At 36.6% G+C, this 19,354-nt stretch overlaps 1 protein-coding gene and 1 long non-coding RNA gene across 2 annotated transcripts in view; both read left to right on the top strand.

Annotated features, from left to right (window-relative positions):
* SLC25A17 (solute carrier family 25 member 17) overlaps positions 1–6,297 on the top strand; it is a 35,628-nt gene extending 29,331 nt beyond the window's left edge. Inside the window, exons 5-9 of the mRNA XM_036931374.2 lie at positions 1,897–2,013; positions 2,983–3,128; positions 3,217–3,312; positions 4,620–4,702; positions 5,551–6,297. Coding sequence (XP_036787269.1) covers positions 1,897–2,013; positions 2,983–3,128; positions 3,217–3,312; positions 4,620–4,702; positions 5,551–5,698 — 590 coding nt within the window. The 3' untranslated portion in view covers positions 5,699–6,297. The remainder of the gene's footprint in view (positions 1–1,896; positions 2,014–2,982; positions 3,129–3,216; positions 3,313–4,619; positions 4,703–5,550) is intronic.
* A 4,894-nt stretch (positions 6,298–11,191) lies between these two features.
* LOC130678928 (uncharacterized) lies at positions 11,192–18,217 on the top strand. The gene is made up of 2 exons (XR_008991884.1): positions 11,192–15,464; positions 15,499–18,217. It is a non-coding gene; the product is annotated as an uncharacterized LOC130678928 (long non-coding RNA).
* Positions 18,218–19,354: the final 1,137 nt, after the last annotated feature.

Consider the following 19,354-nt stretch of genomic DNA (forward strand, 5'->3'; position numbering starts at 1 on the left):
TTCATCTATTTTGGCACAAAGTACTTGAATTCCTCAGATAAAAAGCTTTGAAATACAAAATGTTTTTATGAGGACTTTATGTTCTCTTCTTTAAATGATGTAGTGCATTTTTGTACTTGAGAGTATCCTTGAATCCTCTCAGCCTTCTGCTCATGTTAATAATGGAAATGTGAAAGCAAAATTTTAAATAACTTTAAAATTTTAATCTTAGCTGCATTGCCTCTGAAGGGTTTTGTATGTGCCTACCTCTTGAATAGAACATGAAGGGAATTTTTGTTTCTAAAAAATTTGTATGATGAGCTACCTATTTCATTTGTTTAGAGAGGTATGTATACCGTACCTGTCTACAGTATCCATGGAAGCTTGTGATTTCTGGCTCTGAGATCTCCTCTTCATCTTAAAAAAAGTGCACTAGACTGCTCACTAGCACTTGGTAGTCTGATTTTTCTGGCTATTGATTTTTCTGTTAAGTGATGTGTGCATTGCATTAAACAGGAGAGCACATCATGAAGTCTGGGCAAATGGATGTATTAATGTTGTTCTATCTTCACCTCGTAGGCACTGGCTCTTTTTAAAAATGAGACTGACATGAGTCTCCAGCTAAGACTTTGTCAGATTATGATCAATGCCTCAAGTGACAATATATGAATTATATTGGGTCATAACTGAAGATGACTCCTTGGTGTTATGTGACTATAAAAATATAACAAATACAATTCATAAACTTATTTGATGTCTTTTATTTTGAGAAATGTGTTCTCATAATGCTCCAAAGAGATAGGTAACAAAATACCTTGTACGCAACAAATGAAAAAACAGAATTTGAATTCTTGGCTGTCTCACCAAGCTTACCCTGGTTAGATTGTGTTGTTTTCTGTATAGTATGTTTTGAGATTCCTTAAATCAAAACATTCTTTCTTCTATTATGCTTAAATGACCTTTAGTAAAAGATTTCTCTTCCTTGGGATTATGCCTCTTGGTTCTTCAGAGCACTGCTAGAGCCAGATGGCTCAATGTATGGTTGTTTGCCAAGTGTGGTCATTGGCTCATTGGTTCAGTATTTATTTAAGAAATATAAAGTATATACTATGTGTCAGGCACTTTGTTACAACTCTATCTGGTTTGTTTGTTTGTTTTAATCATTTCAGGACTGGTGAATATTTTAATATCTCAAGATGGTGTTAAATTGGGATCATGTGTTTTCAAAAAAAGAAGCACCTGGCTCATTGTATTGTTCCACTCTGAGGCAACCTTGGGGGCCAAGATCCCCATCCTTAAGCTTGTAAGGATCACAGTGCTTGTGAAGCTGCTTCAGATGTTTTGTGACAGTCCATAACTGCTGCTTACTGCCTGCCTATCCTAATCTCTACATGACGAGGAACTCTTCTAGGAGCCTCTTGTCCCTGTTGAAGCACTTTTGTCTCCACCTCTCACCCTTTGTACCAGATCCATACTCACCTAAAACCATGTGAACCACCTACGTGAGAGTTATAAATTGTGTGTTTAATGTGGTAATGTTGTGGACGTAGCCTGTGATCAACAGCCACTTCCCCTCTCTTAAAGCTATTAAAACTACATCAGAATGGCTACTTTGGATGCTATGCAAGTTGACAAATAGTTTGCCTCCTTTTATACAAATGAGGAAACTCATTACTCTTCTCACGTGAAGATGTACTGCTGCCAGCCATTTTGCTATCATCAAGGCTTCTGAATTGCTTCTAACAATAGTGGCTTATGTTGTGTATCGTGTCACAGAGAGACACTTACCTCAAGTCTCCTAGTAGGTCAGTGGCAGGAGTATAAACAGAACATTGCTATATAACTTTAATATAAGACCACAAAGCTTTAAAGGTTACATTTTGCTTCTCCTTTATCTCTCCCTCTTTCTTTTTGAAGGAGTGGTGAATGTATTGCTGACAACTCCACTCTGGGTGGTAAATACCAGACTGAAGCTGCAGGGGGCAAAATTTAGGAATGAAGACATTGTACCAACCAACTACAAAGGAATTATTGGTAAGTGTCTCCTGCGTGAGTTCCTATATAAGGGGTTTCTTTTCTCTTTGTATCTGGAATTTATTACCATGGTACTGCTGCATCTCAGACAACCTCAGATCTCAATGCCTAACAGTAAGAATCTGCTTAGCTGATGTGTCTATGGGTTGACAAGGATTTGACTCATCTAGGCTGAGCCAGTCTGGGAGTCTTGGCTCCACATGTCTCTCATCCTTTTCCTGGGACCAACCTGAGCTTATTCTTCTCTTGGTCGTGGCAGAAGCACAGGTGGACACGCCCCATTGTACAGCATATTTCAAGCCCCTGTTTGCATCTTGTCTGCTAACATCCTCTTAGCCAAAGTACATCCCATGGCTGAGCCCAAGGACAAGGGCTAGAGAAATGTACTGTTCCCATGGAGTGTAGGTGGGAAGGGGTGAATATTTCTAAAGAACAGTCTATATTTTTTTTCCTAGGGTTATCTTTGGACAAAGATACCAGGTAGCACCTGATATTTTTGAGCTTACTAGTACTACATTGCCAGATTCCTTTTTCCCATGTTTCCATCTTTGTAATGAGAAAAATTGTTTTATTAGAAGTTGAATCTATTTATTGGACTCTAGGGAAGTATCTTATCTTTTGTTGTACTGGACTTTGTTGTGAAACACAAAAGTACCAGTTCACAGTTCTCTGTGATACAGAGTTCCCGGTAGTGGAACTGATCACTTAGGAAAACTTAACGTTCTAACCCCGGATTGTCAGGAAGAATTGCCAGTGATTGAAGTTGGTTTCTCAATAACTTGGTGACTGCCAGTGTCTGATGATTATCGGAAAGTAGTTAACTGATGAATTTGTCCCAAAAATATCACTGCAAGAAGGAAGCCTGGATAGAACCAAGTGTGGTTTGTGTTCTGGGTACATCTGAACAGAATTCATGTTGTCTTCTCTAGTTAGGGGATTGTCATCAAAAGTCCTTGATTTCTTGCTTAGATGCTTTTCACCAGATCATTCGAGATGAAGGAATCTTGGCTTTATGGAATGGCACGTTTCCTTCCTTGCTGTTGGTCTTCAATCCTGCCATCCAATTCATGTTCTATGAAGGTTTAAAACGGCAGCTTTTAAAGAAACGAATGAAGGTAACTCCTGATTTTGAAAGCAGCAAATAAAAATCTCTGACACTTTCTTGTTTGGATTGATGTAGTTGGTTCTTTCTTTTCTTTCCAGCTTTCTTCTGTGGATGTGTTCATCATTGGCGCAGTAGCCAAGGCAATTGCCACCACAGTCACCTATCCCATGCAGACAGTGCAGTCAATTCTGAGGGTGAGTCCTGGGGTTCTCCCTGCATGTGGTCAAACAGCTTTCTAAAATATGTGGTTCCTCTGTTTAAGGCAATGTTAATACAGCAATAAACATTCACTATCTATTTTTCCATTTGTTTGATATTTTGCTAACCAGGCTGGCTCTCAGTTGGGTTCCCATTTGATTTGGAATGAAGTTTAGATTTGCAATTTCCTAGGTAACCTAGAGTCTCAGAAAACCCAAAAATGAAGGAAGGTTCTTTAAGGACTTTAGAAATGTGTAAGTTCGCTTCCTTCTCGTTCAAGTTGATTTGCTTAGGTATTATTCTTTGCAAAAGCAGAGGTTGATTCCTTTAGTTCATTCAGAAGGTATTAATGTTTAGTTTTTCTGAAGCACTTTCAACTTTCTGGTTTTTTCATTCAGCTATTCACTCATTGAAATCTTCATGAAGCACACCCAGCCATGTGAGGAGCATTCTAGGTGGAGGGAGTACGGTGTGCCAAGAGCTTGGTGACTCCTAGGAACAGATTGGAGGCCACTATGGTGGGAGGGTGGCTAGGGATGTGGATAGAAATGCAGCAAGGAAGGCTGTAGATGAGGATTCTAGATTTTACTCTTACTGCAGTGGGAAGCCTTTGAGAGGATTTAAACTAAGGAGTGATTTGCAATTTGAGATTACTGTGGCAAATTGGTCTGAAGGCTCAGAGAAACAAAGAGGGGCAACCAGGTAGGAGGCCAATGCAAGTGAGAAGTGATGGTAGCCTAGATTAAGGCAGTAACAGTAGAGAGAAGATGCAGAGAAAACATTCAGAGGACTTACTGATGGACAGAATGGGGATGATAGTTATTTCAGTTAAAAAAATTACCTTGTGCTAAAAGGATTTTTACTAATATATGGATTTAAAATTGGTACTTAATATAAAGGAATTCAATAGTATCCAATTAAATGTATTTGACACTTATATTGTAAACATATAATGTGAAGAATGTAGACTGCAGTGGTCCTAATTGGTTAGTGTTTATTAGAACTTCTTAAAGAACTGGAAGTTAAGCCAGGCCATCAGTATCTAACTCTCCATTGTGGGCATGTTTACTTTCTTTTGAGATAGAATTTTCCCCAAAGGTCCTTGTAAAATGGAAATTCTCATGCTTGTTTCATTGAAAAAATACTCCTTATGAATAAAATATTATTATTAATGAAATCTCCATACTAATGTGGTATTTTTATTACCACATGCTGTAAGACATTGCTCCAAGATAATTTCTGCAGGAGAAATTAAGATAAAGCAGTAATAAACAGTAATTATTTTTATTTTCTTCTTCACTAGTTTGGACGTCACAGACTAAATCCAGAAAACAGAACACTGGGGAGTCTTCGGAATGTTCTCTATCTTCTTCACCAACGAATAAAGTGAGTTTTATGCAGGCTTCACATTCTGTCCTCTTGCAACAGCCGTCTTTTCCAGGGAGTGACTGGATTTGCTGAATTTGCGCTACTGCCTTGGCAGTGGCAGCCTACCAACCTCTCCCTTGTGTTCTGTGCTCACCTTGCATTTTAGGGGCTTAGTGCGTATGACAACAGGTGGGGACATTATGGAAAAGCTCAAGCCCTTATTCTTTGTTACTTAACAAACATGCAGAACTTTCAAAAGGGAACGCTCCAGTGATTTAATAGAGAGACTACTCTGCCTGAGTGGTGTTTCCATCGGTGGCATTCCCTCGACCTCTCTCTTGTAGACAGAGAGAAGCAGATACAGGGCAGTAGTCGGAGTGAGCAAGGAGGGGGGAATAGAAAGAGTAGTAACGATTGTTATCATAATGATGATGACGGTGATGATGCAAAGAGTAGCTTGACCTAACGCTGTGTCACAGTGCCTGCATCACCCACCTGCTTCCTGTCCTCATAGGCATTTTATCACCTCACGTCATCACAGGAAGGCTGAGTGCAGTACAATAAGATGTTCTGAGGGAGCTACCACATTCACATGACTTCTACTACAGTAAATTGCTATAATTTTTCTATTTTATTGTTATTGTCAATCTCTTTCTGTGCCTAATTTGTAAATTAAACTTTATTATAGGCATGTCTGTGTAGGAAAAAACAGTATATAGGGTTGGGTACTACCCGTGGTTTCAGGCATCCACTGGGGTTCTTGGAACATATGCCCCACAGGTAGGCAGAGACTACAGTAGCATGTTTGATGCAGGAATTGACTCTAATAAAGAAAACCTTTTTTTTTCAAACCTCTGTCCCTTCAGGCGTTTTGGAATAATGGGACTCTACAAAGGCCTTGAAGCCAAACTGCTGCAGACAGTCCTTACTTCTGCACTCATGTTCCTTGTTTATGAGAAACTGACGGCTGCTACCTTCACGGTTATGGGGCTGAAGAGTGCACGCAAGCACTGAGACACCTCACGAGGCAGACAGAACCGTGCTCGGGATGGGGCTCCTTCTGTGCCAAGAGAAGTGATTATCCCTTTACTCTTGCTACTTCCGCCGTGAATTTTATCCTTATTTGCTTGAAAAACATCTAAGGGTAAACGGGGAATGTAGCCAGCTGGATCTGTTGCCAACTTAATTTTTATGATGGTTGTTAGAATTTTGTGGGGGAGGTTGACTTAATGGTCATATGAAAAGAAACATTGAAAACCTAAAAAAATGAAAGTTTGTGGAGGTTTATTGGTTTTCTTAAGGGGAATGGGCTGTTGCTCCCATGTGTAATCTTTTCCAGTTAAACTCTTCCACTTAGCAGCTGTTCCCTTTCTCTGCACCCTCCCTCAGCTTCTAGGACAAATTTAATACCCTGTGATTCTCCTCGTATACTTTTGTATGTCTTAATCTTGGTATAAACTATTTGTAAACATCACTTATTCATTAGTATTTGACATAATTAAAAATTATTTATTTTGAATCAACCCTTTCATTATACAGACTTTTTAAGTTTTATGTTCATCTATACAAGCTCCAATCAAGTCTAAGCCCTAATAAATCGTAAGCTCAAAAGACCTTATTAAAAGTTGCCCTTGATTAAGGTATTACATTAGGTTTACAACCAGCTGGTAAAAATCACAGAAAAGGGAGAGGGAGCGCATACCTTGTTTAGGCTCTGAAATACTATCTCCCTTTACAGACTTGGTGGAGGCTCTGTATTTTGAGAATTAACACTTGGTTGAGATGATTTCTATTTGGAAACATTCTGTAGAGCCCTGCTGCTCAAAGTGTGTTACACCCAGCAGGGGCACTGGCATTACCTGGGGGCTCATTGCACATGCAGTCCCAGACCTTCTGAATCACATACTGCATTTTAACAAGATCCCCAGGTGATTCATATGCACATTAAAGTTTGAGACCTTAGAGCCCCTGACACAACAGAGGTCTGATTGGTTTCATTATAGAAGCCAAGACAAAGACTTTTCTCAAAGGGAAGATAGACTGATGTACTAAAACAACCTCTGAAAAAATGAGGCATCCTGTGTCATCATTTACTTTCACCTCAGAGCATGTGGCACGGGTGGTAGGACTTTTATGAAGAAGTTAGGAGTAGCTTCAGATCTCAAGCTACTCAAGAAGCAAACTCTCTTGACATTTGTAGAACAGCTCTTTGGGTTCCTGTGACTTAGTTTTTGTCCCTATAACAAAGTGACAAGTTTTCACTTAAGTCTAGCTCAATCCGAGTCAGACAGAGTAATAATAATGAACTTTCTCTCACTCCAAAATATAGTTCTGTTTCAAGAATAGAAATTTCTCTTATTTCCTCTGGTCTCTGTGGTAATGTCAAAATATATGATTATCAAACTAATAATAATTGAAAGATTCTCGTGTTCTAGAAAACAAGGATTAGGAGCAGCCAATAATCTGGGCACTAGACTGAACACTTGTGCCCTGTTGAAGATAGAGAATTGGCCCCACTACTACTTTTTATTTTACTTTTAGTTTTGTGTGTATGTGATGGGGCTTGGGTGGGAGGCACAAAACTTATTTTGGTTTTTGTATAGGAGAAGAATGATCATAAAGGTGCTGTGTGTACTTTTGTTGTTGTAATTATGCAGTTCACTTTGGAACTTGAATTTTGAGCTCAGGGTATTATGGGTTGGTGTGTTAGAATAATTGCCAAGTCAGATTACACAGTTAAATTAGGTGTTTTGATGTGAGAACATATCTGATGCTTCTTTTTTCTCACTTTATGAGGGAACAATTTAATATTGAGGTTTTCTGCTTCCTCTGGAAGCTTACAGGCTCACTAGCTAAAGCTAGGTAATGACTCACCCGGTTTTGTAATCCTTGATTAATAAGTTATTTGAGAAAACTAAAGAGCTGAAGTCTATACCATGGAAATCGAAAATTTTTCCTTCCGATTCTTTGTGCAGTTTCTTTAGAATGTGAGGGTAAGAGCCTTAGAGATTATGTTAGTGTCACTGCAGTAGCAAATTTAATTTCTGTAAGTATTTAATCTGTGTTTTGAAGTAGATACTAATATTTCTACCCCATCTATTTTGCAATTAAGTTTGAAATGCAGAAATAGGATTTACCATAAGAACATGAGTTGTGGGAGTTCAGATCTTCAGTTTTATTCCCAGCTCTGCCCCTGACTAGCAAATGACATCATCTCCTCATGCTTCAGCTTTTTGATAAGTGTAGATAATAATACTTGCTACCACTTCAGAGGATGTTTGAGAGCTAATGAGGTCAGCTAAATCCCTTTATAATAGTGGAAGAGGGAAGACCTAAGTGAAACTCGTGACCAGTGCATAGATTTATATAGTCATTTCCCTTCTTAAAGCTTATATACTTTCCTATTTTATAATCCCAATATCTCTGTGAAATAGGTAGGGACAAGTAACAATATCCCCCATTTAATTAACAAGGAAATTGAGACAGAACTATCAAATGACTTGCCTGGTTGGTTGGAGTCAGGACTGGTGTTGGGTTTCCTGCAGTCTAATGTAATAATGGAAACAATGGGTACTAGAATTAGACCCCAGTTCAACCCTATTCCTTATTAGCTGTAGGAACAAAGCAATTACTGAACTTGGGTAAAATTCAGTTTCCTCATCTGTGAAATGGAGATGATGATAAACCTACTTCCCAGGGTAACTGTGAGGATTAAATGAGACTGTATACATAAATTGCTTAGCACAGTGCTTGCCACATGAGAAGACCTAGATAAATGTTAGCAACAACTATTATAATATTATTGATGAGGGATGTGGCAGTTTGAACAATATAACTGTGGTTCAGTAGAAACCACTCTGAATTCTGAGGCAGACCTAGGTTCAGATTTTCATTCTATCATTTAACAGCCTTATAACCACAGACAAGCCTCCTCACTTTTCTGAGTTTATGTCCTCATCTGTCCAACAGATTTTTTAATCTGAGGATTCTTTAATCCTCAAAACAGCCTTGTGAAGTAATCATTTCTATTGGACAGATGAATAGCCCATGACTGACATAGTACATGAATGACCTTTATATGTGCTTAATAAATGCTGGGGTTTTTTGTATTAAGATATAATTGACATATAACATATTTTATATGTACAACATACTGATTCAATATATGTATATATTGCTAATTGATCGCTATAATAAGTCTAGTTAGCATCTATCAAAATATCCATCAGGTGAATGCTGTTTGAACCAAGAAAATCAACTAGGTTTTACTTTGGGGCATTTGTTTTAATTGTGAACAATTCTGGGAACCTTTCAGTGTTATCTCCTCAGAAGAGAAGCCAAATCTAGTAATTTTATGTTTTATTGAGTATTCAAGTTAAGCCCCCAAATGTTTACAAGTTAATCAGTAAAATATCAGCTGGTTCAGTTAATAGAAGTTGAAGTCACATGGCTGAAATAGTATCTCATCTTGGATCTTGGAAAAGAATAGTGACTTCATGGAGTCAATGCCATCCATTTAAGGAGAGCCCTCCCTCTGGGTAGGTGAATTACTTACCTGGCAGTGTTGAATGTCACCAGAATACCAAATGTACATGAAACCTCATTTGTAGGATATTTATGTTTGTAGTAATAGTAAACATAACTGGTTGTGACTCTGCAGGGGTTTTATGTTGAGATATATTACACCATTATAGAATATATTGAGATAATATTTTACCATTATAGAAATGAAAGGACCTTGGGTTAATGCTAGTTTGTGGGGAATACTGGTAGCCCCTGAAAAGTATATTCAGTGAGACATGAGGAGGGACAAGAAAAAACGTTCTCCATGTCTGGGTGAGAGAAGACAAGAAAATTACAATTTAAATACAGAAAGTGAAAAAGAAATTAGGAGATGGATATGTGGGTCTGGAGGAGGGAGGGTCACGGCACTGATACCTAGCCCAGTATTCAAAGAACACATGTTCAAAAATGTGTGACAGGTACAAAAACTGGATAGAACTGTGGAACCTATCAACTGAGGTCCAATCTGTAATGACATGGAAAGGAAAGGAAAACTCAGTTTGGAACTAATGAGAATGGGTAATAAAACGTCCATACATTGAGTGCCTGGCATAGTTGATTTACATACATCTTGATATCCTTGTAATAACTCTAAATATATAAGATTCGTCCCCATTAACAAATGAGGTAGTTGAGGCTTCAAGAGGAATGTATATGGCCACGTACCTAATAAAAGGGGGTCAGGATTTAAAATTTAGGCTGACTCCAGAACTTTCTATTCTGCCACACTACATCCCTCAGATGTCCTTAAAAGACTTCTAAGCCAGTATGTGGTTCTCTTTTATAACCTAGAGGGTCGTATAATTGAAGATGTAAAATTATTTCTGTAACGGACTGTCTATACTGGAATGTGAAGTCACAAGGCTCAAGAGAAACCTGTGGCTTCTATCCAAGGATGGCTCCTTGAATCCATGCTGTTTCTTGCCTTAGTGCCAGTGTTTATGCTTTCATTTCTATAAGGTCAAGAATCTCTTTCTTGGTAAATTCTGGCTCAGATCAGGCATCAGCTCTTCCTGGGAGCCTTTCTGAGATTTTGCTCCCTCCCATCCACCCATCCCTAAAGACCTTTGTGTTCCTGCAATATTTTAGGCATATGTCTATCATCACACCTACTACTTTGTATTTTGAATTGCAGTAGTCCATCTGTATCTCTGTCTTCCCCTCAATACTGAGTTCTTTCAGGGCAGGAAATGAGTCTTTCTAGTTAGGTCATGGTAGGCACTCATTTGTTGCATAACTGTTTTTGGCTAAAGACAGTACTGACCTTTCTCCAATCAATACTGGTAATTAAGAGTTTACATGTTTTTAGAACTCTTGCACTCTGGTGTTTTCTTGGTTACTGATTACCATTTTTCAGATTTCCTTAATTAATTGACACTTTTTTGAAGTATATTTTACTAGTCAGCTGGCTCTTTTAAACTTTAAAGATTCATTATTTCTTTGCTTTAATTAGTCACCAAAATTGTCTACCTTAGTGATATCATTTATCTAATTCTTTCATGTGTACTTCATTTTTGTTTTGCTTTAGTTTCTGTAGATCCCATTGGCAGAGTAGTTGGCCAGCCAAGGAGATGATTCCCTACGTGGGCATTGTATGGAAGGCCTTATTAAATTGCAATTTGGGAATAACATTCCATTTCTTTAAGAAGTCGTTTTGATTACCATATCCAAGCACTTTAATTGCTGGAATTATCCAGATGCATAGTACTCACTCTTGCCCTCATGTAGTTCATTGTTCAGCATGGGAATCAGACAAAAACAACTTAGAATTCTACCCCTGATAAGTTCTGATAAGAAACATAAATGGGGTTGCTTTGGAAGTATGGAGGGGCCCAGCCCAACTCTCTCTTGGTCTAAGTGATCAGAAAGCAGCATTTGGATCAAGAACACACCAAGTAGTAAGTAGAGGACCTTCTTGACAGAGGAAATAAATTGCATTTGCAAAGTAGAAAGAGGATGATGCTTCATTATTTGTACACTGGTTTGAGTTAGATCCAAAACCTAGATCTCTTGAGTTCAGTACATGTTGGCCTGAACAGGAGGTAAGAGGTGATCAGGACCTGTCCTACTTACTGGTTTTGTCTAAGTTAGACTTGGATCCAAAGAGAGAAGATGCATTCCCTGCACTCTTCAAGTTTAAAATCTAATTTTAAACTACTTTGAAAATTAGACGTAATAGGAGTTAAGCCCAAGAGCAGTTTAGGCTTAACTGTGAATCTCTGTTAATGTCTAGACTTGGCATTTTATCTTGATCAATAAGGAACTGTTTACTTGGAAAATATTGCAGAGCCTAGTAGAGGCTTAAACTCTGGAGTACCTTAGCATGTGTTTGTTAGTATATTAAAAGTCATAAATGCAGTGAAGACTTAAGGAAGGGAAATTTTAAAATAGAGTAAGTCCTCTTTATTTCTTTTTTAATTTCCAGCTAGTTTATAGGTGTGACATTTGCAGATTTTTTTCTAACATTTTCATTTCCTTCTCTATTGTGAGATTAATTTTAATTACTTTTATTCTGTATAGATGGGGAAATTGAGACACAGATCTGAATCAGGTCACAAAGCAAAGGATTAGGAGTCGAAATGAATTCAGACCTCTTGATATTCTATCCAATAATCTTTTACTGGCTTGTACTGCTTGGAGATACCTGTACTTTCTATTTTAGTTTAAAGTTTTTCCTTTAACTCTTGTTTTTTCTTATAAAAATAATACAGTCATTGTAAAAATAACAGAAAATACAGAAAATAATAAAGAGAATAAAGATATGTTCCTATAACATATGTGTGTAGAAATATATACTATATTCCTACTGCCTAGAAATCACTGCTAATATTTCAGGATATCTATTTTCAGATTTAATTGTATACATACTTAGCTATCTTTATAGATGGTTTTTTTTAATGAGATCAAACTATGCCTAATTTTGTGAATTTTCATTTCAAATATAATTTAATGTTAATATGTCATAATTTTAGTTACTTCATAGAATTGCATTGTGTGAATGTATTATTTAAACTCTTATTGATAGGTTGTTTCCCATTTTTTTGCCTTTAGAAATAATATAATTATAAAATTCTTAATATATGCATCTTTTTATACTTCCCTGATAATTTCTTTAAGAAAAATTTCCAAGAATCCAGTTATTGGGTCAAAAGGTATGCCTACTGTGACATTATGTGTATTCAATTTAACCTTCATCCTATCTATTCCTTTATGTTCTTTGTCACACTGGACTATGTAAATGCTTCATTTCTCTCTTCATCTCTGCTTTGGCAAGCCACAGAAGAAACCCCACTCTTGAGTGTGATCGCAAAGAAGTGTACACCAGGGCCTGGGCTTTTTTTTTTTCTTTTAATTTTTTATAAAGGTATTATTGATATACACTCTTATGAAGGTTTCACATGAAAAAGCAATGTGGTTACTACATTCACCCATATTATCAAGTCCCCACCCATACCCCAATGCAGTCACTGTCCATCAGTGTAGTAAGATAAGGGGCCTGGACTTTACGTGCTTTTTCTTTTAATTCTCTGAACAAGTCCTATGAACTACATAGTTAAATGAGGTATATCAAAAGTAAGTATTTTAGGAGTTAGAGCTAAAAATTAGATTTCTTCCAGCAGGTAGCTGAGATCATGAAATATCACATACTAAAGTATAATAATAACAAGCTACCATTTATTGAGCACCTAACTATGCACCAATTGCCGTACTAGATGCTTTTGTATATTATTTAGTCTTCCTACAAAAGCTCCAAAGCCTGTGCGCTTTATGCAGTTCTCCCCTTACAGCTTTGTTTACAAGTTCGCTTCTTAGTTCCCACCCCTTTGTTAGATGTCAAATTCTAGAGAGCAGGGACTTGTTACTAATCATTTTGTGAATTACCATGAAGGAGAGGTTACATTGGGTGCCTTTGTAGAAATGCTTTATGATTGTGATGGTTATGAAAGTCATGAAAGACTTTTACAATTTATTTTGTTGACTTTTTAATTTATAAACAATCTCCTATTTGATAGAAAATGGCTTTTTTGTGTGCTTTTAATTTTTCATTTGCAGATATGGAGAAACCTTTAGGCCACCAGAGGGCATTGCAGTCAGCCTCCTATTATTTTCATTCTAAATCACTGCTGTCAAGAGATGCCTAGTGAAATTTGTTCCCAATTAAATTTTAAAAAGAAGCATTTTTAGACTCAGTGAGCACCTATGAATAGGAAGTGTGGCTTGAACTTGGTGGAGCACTACCTTGAGGCACCCTTTTAATCTGAAAAACCAAAAAGTGGAGTAAGTAGTATTTTGCTGAAATTACTCTTCCACTTTTTCCTTTCTTCAAGCATATGCCTGAATTCTTAATTTGTCCTCCATAATTTATAATCTTCTCTTAGTCAGATAATAAAGCCAGTTACTCTCAATATCAATAGAAATTGAAGTCACAGAAACAAAGGACACACTTTTTGGCCAGTAGCATCCACATCTTCACTGGTCTTTGTTGACACTAATAAAAACTTGCAAAATTGACTGATCCACAGTTAACTACTCTCTGGTTTCTATTCACCATCTGGTGGAAGTGCAGATAGGCATAAAAATGATTAAAAATCAGAGCAGGAGGGAGAAAAGTAAAAGGCATTTTGACAACCCATGAATTTAAAAATCAATTCAAATCAAGACTAAACAAGTAAGTGATTGAGATATAAACAAGTAAATCAACATCACTTGAAAAAAATGTAACTATTGGGACTTTAAATTGTAGCCAACTAGAGCTTTCATGGATCTGTGCTCTGGGAGCACTTGAGATACTAATTTATTTTGCAAACATTTACTGAGTACATTTGTACCAGGTACTTGCTAAGTACTGGCATACAGATAAGAATAATAATCATTATATATTGCTTTAGTTTTTAAACAATCTGGCATCTACTATCTTAGTACTTACTTCATACCTCTGAGATGAATTAGGGCAGATGATATTTTAATTTATAGGTATGGAGACAGGTTTGGAATGGTTAAATTATTCATTTATGGTTACACAGCCAATAACAGAATAGGACTTAAACAGAGGTCTTCTGACTCAAATTCCATCCTTTCCCACAACGATGTTATCTTCCTAGAAGTGAGCCTATTATTCTCAAGGGAAGACTTGAGGGGTATACTATGCCAAAGGACCTAAAGTTAGAATTGGATGTATTATAGCCACTGGGTGGTTTTGATTGTTTAGTTTAATAAGCAACTTAGCAAATAAGTTCAAAAGCTTACCAGCACTATTTCTCTTTTATCAAAAATGGAAGGTAGATTCAGTATGCAGGCAATGAAAATAGATTGGATTCTCTATTTGGTCAACCTATTACCAGGAATTCAACTTGTTTCAACTCTGTGAGCCCTCACATCTTTCTCCAAGGTATGATTTATGCAGTAATGCCCATGTTAAAAAAACCAGTCCCCTCATTTGAGTGTCAAACTTGGGTAAGAATGTCCCTGACACAAAGGTCTCTGTTGGCTTTTTATTTCTTTGGTAGTTTTGGAAAGTAATACCCTGGGTAGAGCACCATAAAGTCCCTTTGGCATTAAGTTGTATTTCTCTTTTTACTTACTTCATCCCTCAATAGATGAAGAGCTGAGAATCCTCATCAGCATTACTATGCCTGGGCACTATCATGAGTACTCTAAATATTTGTCCATGGAGTGTATATATTGAGGGACATGGAGTATAGTGTTAAATTTGGTTTTGTCTAAACCAGAGTACCTAAAGTTACAGTCCTTCTAACACTGTGTATTTTGAGAAAAAGTAAGACATGGCTTCCCTAAAACTTAATACCTTAGTAATTTCAACACATTAAATAGAAATGGTACATATACTCCTATCTTAGTCTGATCTGAATGAAGTGTGGTATGTATCCAGGCAGAAGGGAGCTGAGAAATAAATGCATAAGCTTAGGAGACAAAGCAGGAAAAATGCCAATGCTATGCAGTTAAAACAAGAATACTGGTATCGTTCTTACCACATCATGTTACTCGTTCATCCGTCACTCCTGTTCCTGAAAGGGCAGGCTTAATTTTCGTGTCTCCGTTATCTACCAGTGAGACTTAACAATGGCACTTATTAAACATCGTTGCCTTGTACCAAAAATATTTTGCTAATCAAGAAGTCAACAAATAATTTTTGAGCATCTGCCAATTGCCAGCCACTTTGCTAAGCAATAGGTATACACTGAACAAGACAATGGAGGTTCCTACTCTGTAGGACTTACACTGGGATGGAGGGAGACAAACAATGAGTATATAAACCAGTAAGATGATTTTTTTTTGAGGCACAGGTAAGTGCTGTACAACATACTGTAGGGAGCATATTCATCTAACATACTTTAACAGATATTTTAGTTAACAGCATCCATGTAAGAGAGGAGGAGAGAATATTCATACAGAGTATGCATGTACTGAAATGAGGAAGGTAAGAGCGTCAGAGCAGGAGAGCATACAGGCAAGCAAAGATAGAAAAGGGCTAGAATGCAATATAGTGCCACTGACTAAGGGATTAAAATCTAAAGTTAGTTAAACTAGCATTTTTCTATTATTTCTTTTTTTTCCTTCCAATTTTTTGTTTATGGGCTTATCCTTAGTGGTGCTGCTACCTTTTAAAATAGCTTTATTGAGATACAATTCACACAAACCATATAATTCATCCATTTAAACTATATAATTCAGTGGCTTTTAGTGTATAAACAGATGTGTGCAACCATCACCTCAGTCAGTTTTAGAACAGTTTCATCACCTCAAAAAGAAACTCGTGCTCTTTAGACTCATTCCCTCATCTCCCAGTTTCCTATTTCCTATCCCTAAGAAACCATTAATTTTTGTATCAGATTTTCCAATTCTAGACTTTCATATGAATGGAATCAAATAATATGTGGACTTTTGTGACAGGCTTCTTTAAATTGGCATAATATTTTCAAGGTTCATTGAATTTATAGCAAATATTCCTTTTTATGGCTGGATGATATTCCAGTTTTAGATCTACAACATTATGTTTATCCATTCATCAGTTGGTAGACATTTGGGTTTCCACACTTTGGCTATTATTAATAATGCTGCTATGAAATTTCATATACAAGTTTTTGTGTAGACAAGTGTTTTCATTTTTCTTAGCTACATACCTAGGAGTGGAATTGCTTAGTCATATGGTAACTATTTTTAATCATTTCAGAACTGCCATATTGTTTTCCAAAGCAGCTGTACCATTATACATTCCCACTGACGATGTTTGAGGGTTCCAATTTCTTCATATCCTTGCTACCACTTACCTGACTTCTTGATTATCCTACTGGATATACAGTTACATCTTACAGTGATTCAATTTGCATTTCCCTGATGACTAATGTCAAGTTTCTTTATCTGTGTTTATTGGCCATTTGTACATCTTCTTGGGAGAAATGTCCATTCAGATATTTTGCTGATTTCTCTAAGTTGAATTTTTTCATCTTCTTATTGAGTTATATATCCTTTAAATGTTCTGGACTGCATTCTACATTCTTTATATATTCTGGGTTCATGTCCCTTAACAGATACATGATTTCCAAATTTTTCTCTCATTTTCTGGATTGTGTTTTCATTTTTTTTATTATGTCCTTTGAAGCACTGAAGTTTTTTATTTTCATCTAGTCCAATTTACATGTATTTTCTTTTGTTGCTTATGTTTTTGTGTCATATCTAAGAATCCATTTCCAAATCTAAGGTCACAAAGATTTAAGTCTATGTTTTCTTCCAAGAGTTTTATTGTTTTGGCTCTTATATTTAGGTCTTCGATACTTGCCTTACATTTTTTATAACTTTTTAGCTAATTTTTGCAAATGGTGGGGGTAAGGTTCCAATCTTATTTTTTGTCATGGACATCAAATTGTATTAGCACCATTTGTTGAAAAGACTATTCTTTCCCTGTTGAATGGTCTTGGCACCCTTGTCAAAAATCAATTGAGTGTAGACAAACGTGGTTAATTCTAATTCTCAGTTCTGTTCCATTGATCTTGTATGTCTATCCTTTTGCCATTACCACACTGACTTGATTCCTATTGCTTTGTACTACTTTTTTTTTGGTATCATTAATATACAATAACATGAGCAACATTTTGGTTACTAGATTCCCCCATTATTAATTCCCTACCACATACCTGTATAGAGTCACTACTTGTCTTCTCTATGCTATACTGCCTTCTCCTTGCCCTCCCCACAGTATGTGTGCTAATTGTAATGCCCCTTATTTCCCTTCTCCCTCCCTTCCCACCCATCCTCCCCAATCCCTTTCCCTTTGGTAATTGTTAGTCCATTCTTGGGTTCTGTGAGTCTGCTGCTGTTTTGTTTCTTCAGTTTTTGCTTTGTTTTTATGCTCCACATATGAGTGAAATCACTTGGTACTTGTCTTTCTCTGCCTGGCTTATTTCACTGAGCATAATACCCTCTAGGTCCATCCATGTTGTTGCAAATGGTAGGATTTGTTTTCTTCTTATGGCTGAATAATATTCCATTGTGTATATATACCACATCTTCTTTATCCATTCATCTACTGATGGACACTTAGGTTGCTTCCATTTCTTGGCTATTGTAAATGCTTTGTATTACATTTTGAAATCAAAAAGTGTGAGTTCCCCAACTTTATTCTTTTTCAGGATTGTTTTGGTTATATGGGGTCCCCTAAAAATCCATTAAACTTTTATTTTATTTTTTAAACTTCTTCTACGAAGAAGCCAGCTGGGATTCTAATAGAATTGCACTGAATCTGTGGATCAATATGGTGAATATTGCCATCTTAACAATATTAACCTTTTGTATCCATGAACATGAAATGTCTTCTCCATTTATTTTTATCTTCTTTAATAGCTTTTAACAATGTTTTGTAGTTTGAGTATAACTTTTGTACTGTTTTTATTAAATTTGTTTCTAAGTATTTTATTCTTTTTGATGTTATTAAAAATGGAATTGTTTTCTTAATTTCATTTTCATATTGTTTGTTGCACCTATATAGAAATACGTTTAACTTCTGTATATTGATCTTGCTGAACTCACTTACTAGTTCTAATAGTTTTTTAGTGGATTCCTTAGGATTTTCTATATACCAAATTATGTCATCTAAATTGCAGGACCTTTTACTTTTTCCTTTCCAATCTAGAAGCCTTTTATTGTTAATTGCTCTGGCTAATTGCTAATTGCTTGCCTAATTGCTCTGGCTAGGACTTCCAGTACAATGTTGAATAGAAGTGGTAAGAGCAGACATTCTTGTCTTCTTCCTGATCTTGGACAGAAAGCTTTCAGTCTTTCATCACTGAGTATGATGTTAGCTATGGGGTTTTTTTAGATGACCTCCATTGTTTCTTTGCTTGCAATCAGTCACTTAATTGATTGAGCATCTACTCTGTACTCAGCACTTTTAGCCATTATCAGGAATGTCTGATAGTGCACTAACGCACTTTTTCTAGCATCATTTACAATGCTAGTTCTTTATGTACTAAAATGTTTTTTATTGTTTTGTTTTGTCTTAACCATTTGTATAGTAATCTTTATAAAATGCTCGCTACCCTTGACCACTTTAAACATAATGCATATAATTCAACCTTTCTCTAAAAACTTGGACATAATTATGATGTGTTACTATGCTGGCTAATAATGTGGTAATGCCTTTAGGAAATTATTAGATAGTTTGGCCCTTCAAAGAATCACTCCAAACTGCTGTGCCTTTTGCATTCCTGTGTCTGCTTTTTACAAATACATATTGTCCTGTCCTGTCCCTAGTTGTTAATTGGCACTTTTTCTGACCTTCATATGCCTGCCTCCCAGAACAATTTCTTCTAACAGGCAACTTCGAATTTGCTGAGGACCAGGCTACCAGAGAACCAAAGTATTTAGAAGTTTTTGTAAAATAAGGGTAAATAAACTGGGGAAGAAATTCTCCTGTGCGTAAAGTATGTGAACTTTCCAATAATACTTTGGCTTCTTAGAAATGCCTCTGGTTTCCTAGGTTCTCAGCTCTGTTCCAAATGAATCACTGTCAGGTGTGAGATATTACTATATCATAAATAAAATCATTTTTTAAAGGCTTGCTCTAGTCCCCTCTGCCTCATCCCTGTTCCT

Source organism: Manis pentadactyla, chromosome 10, assembly GCF_030020395.1.
Source record: "Manis pentadactyla isolate mManPen7 chromosome 10, mManPen7.hap1, whole genome shotgun sequence".
In the NCBI taxonomy this organism is placed as follows: Eukaryota; Metazoa; Chordata; class Mammalia; order Pholidota; family Manidae; genus Manis; species Manis pentadactyla.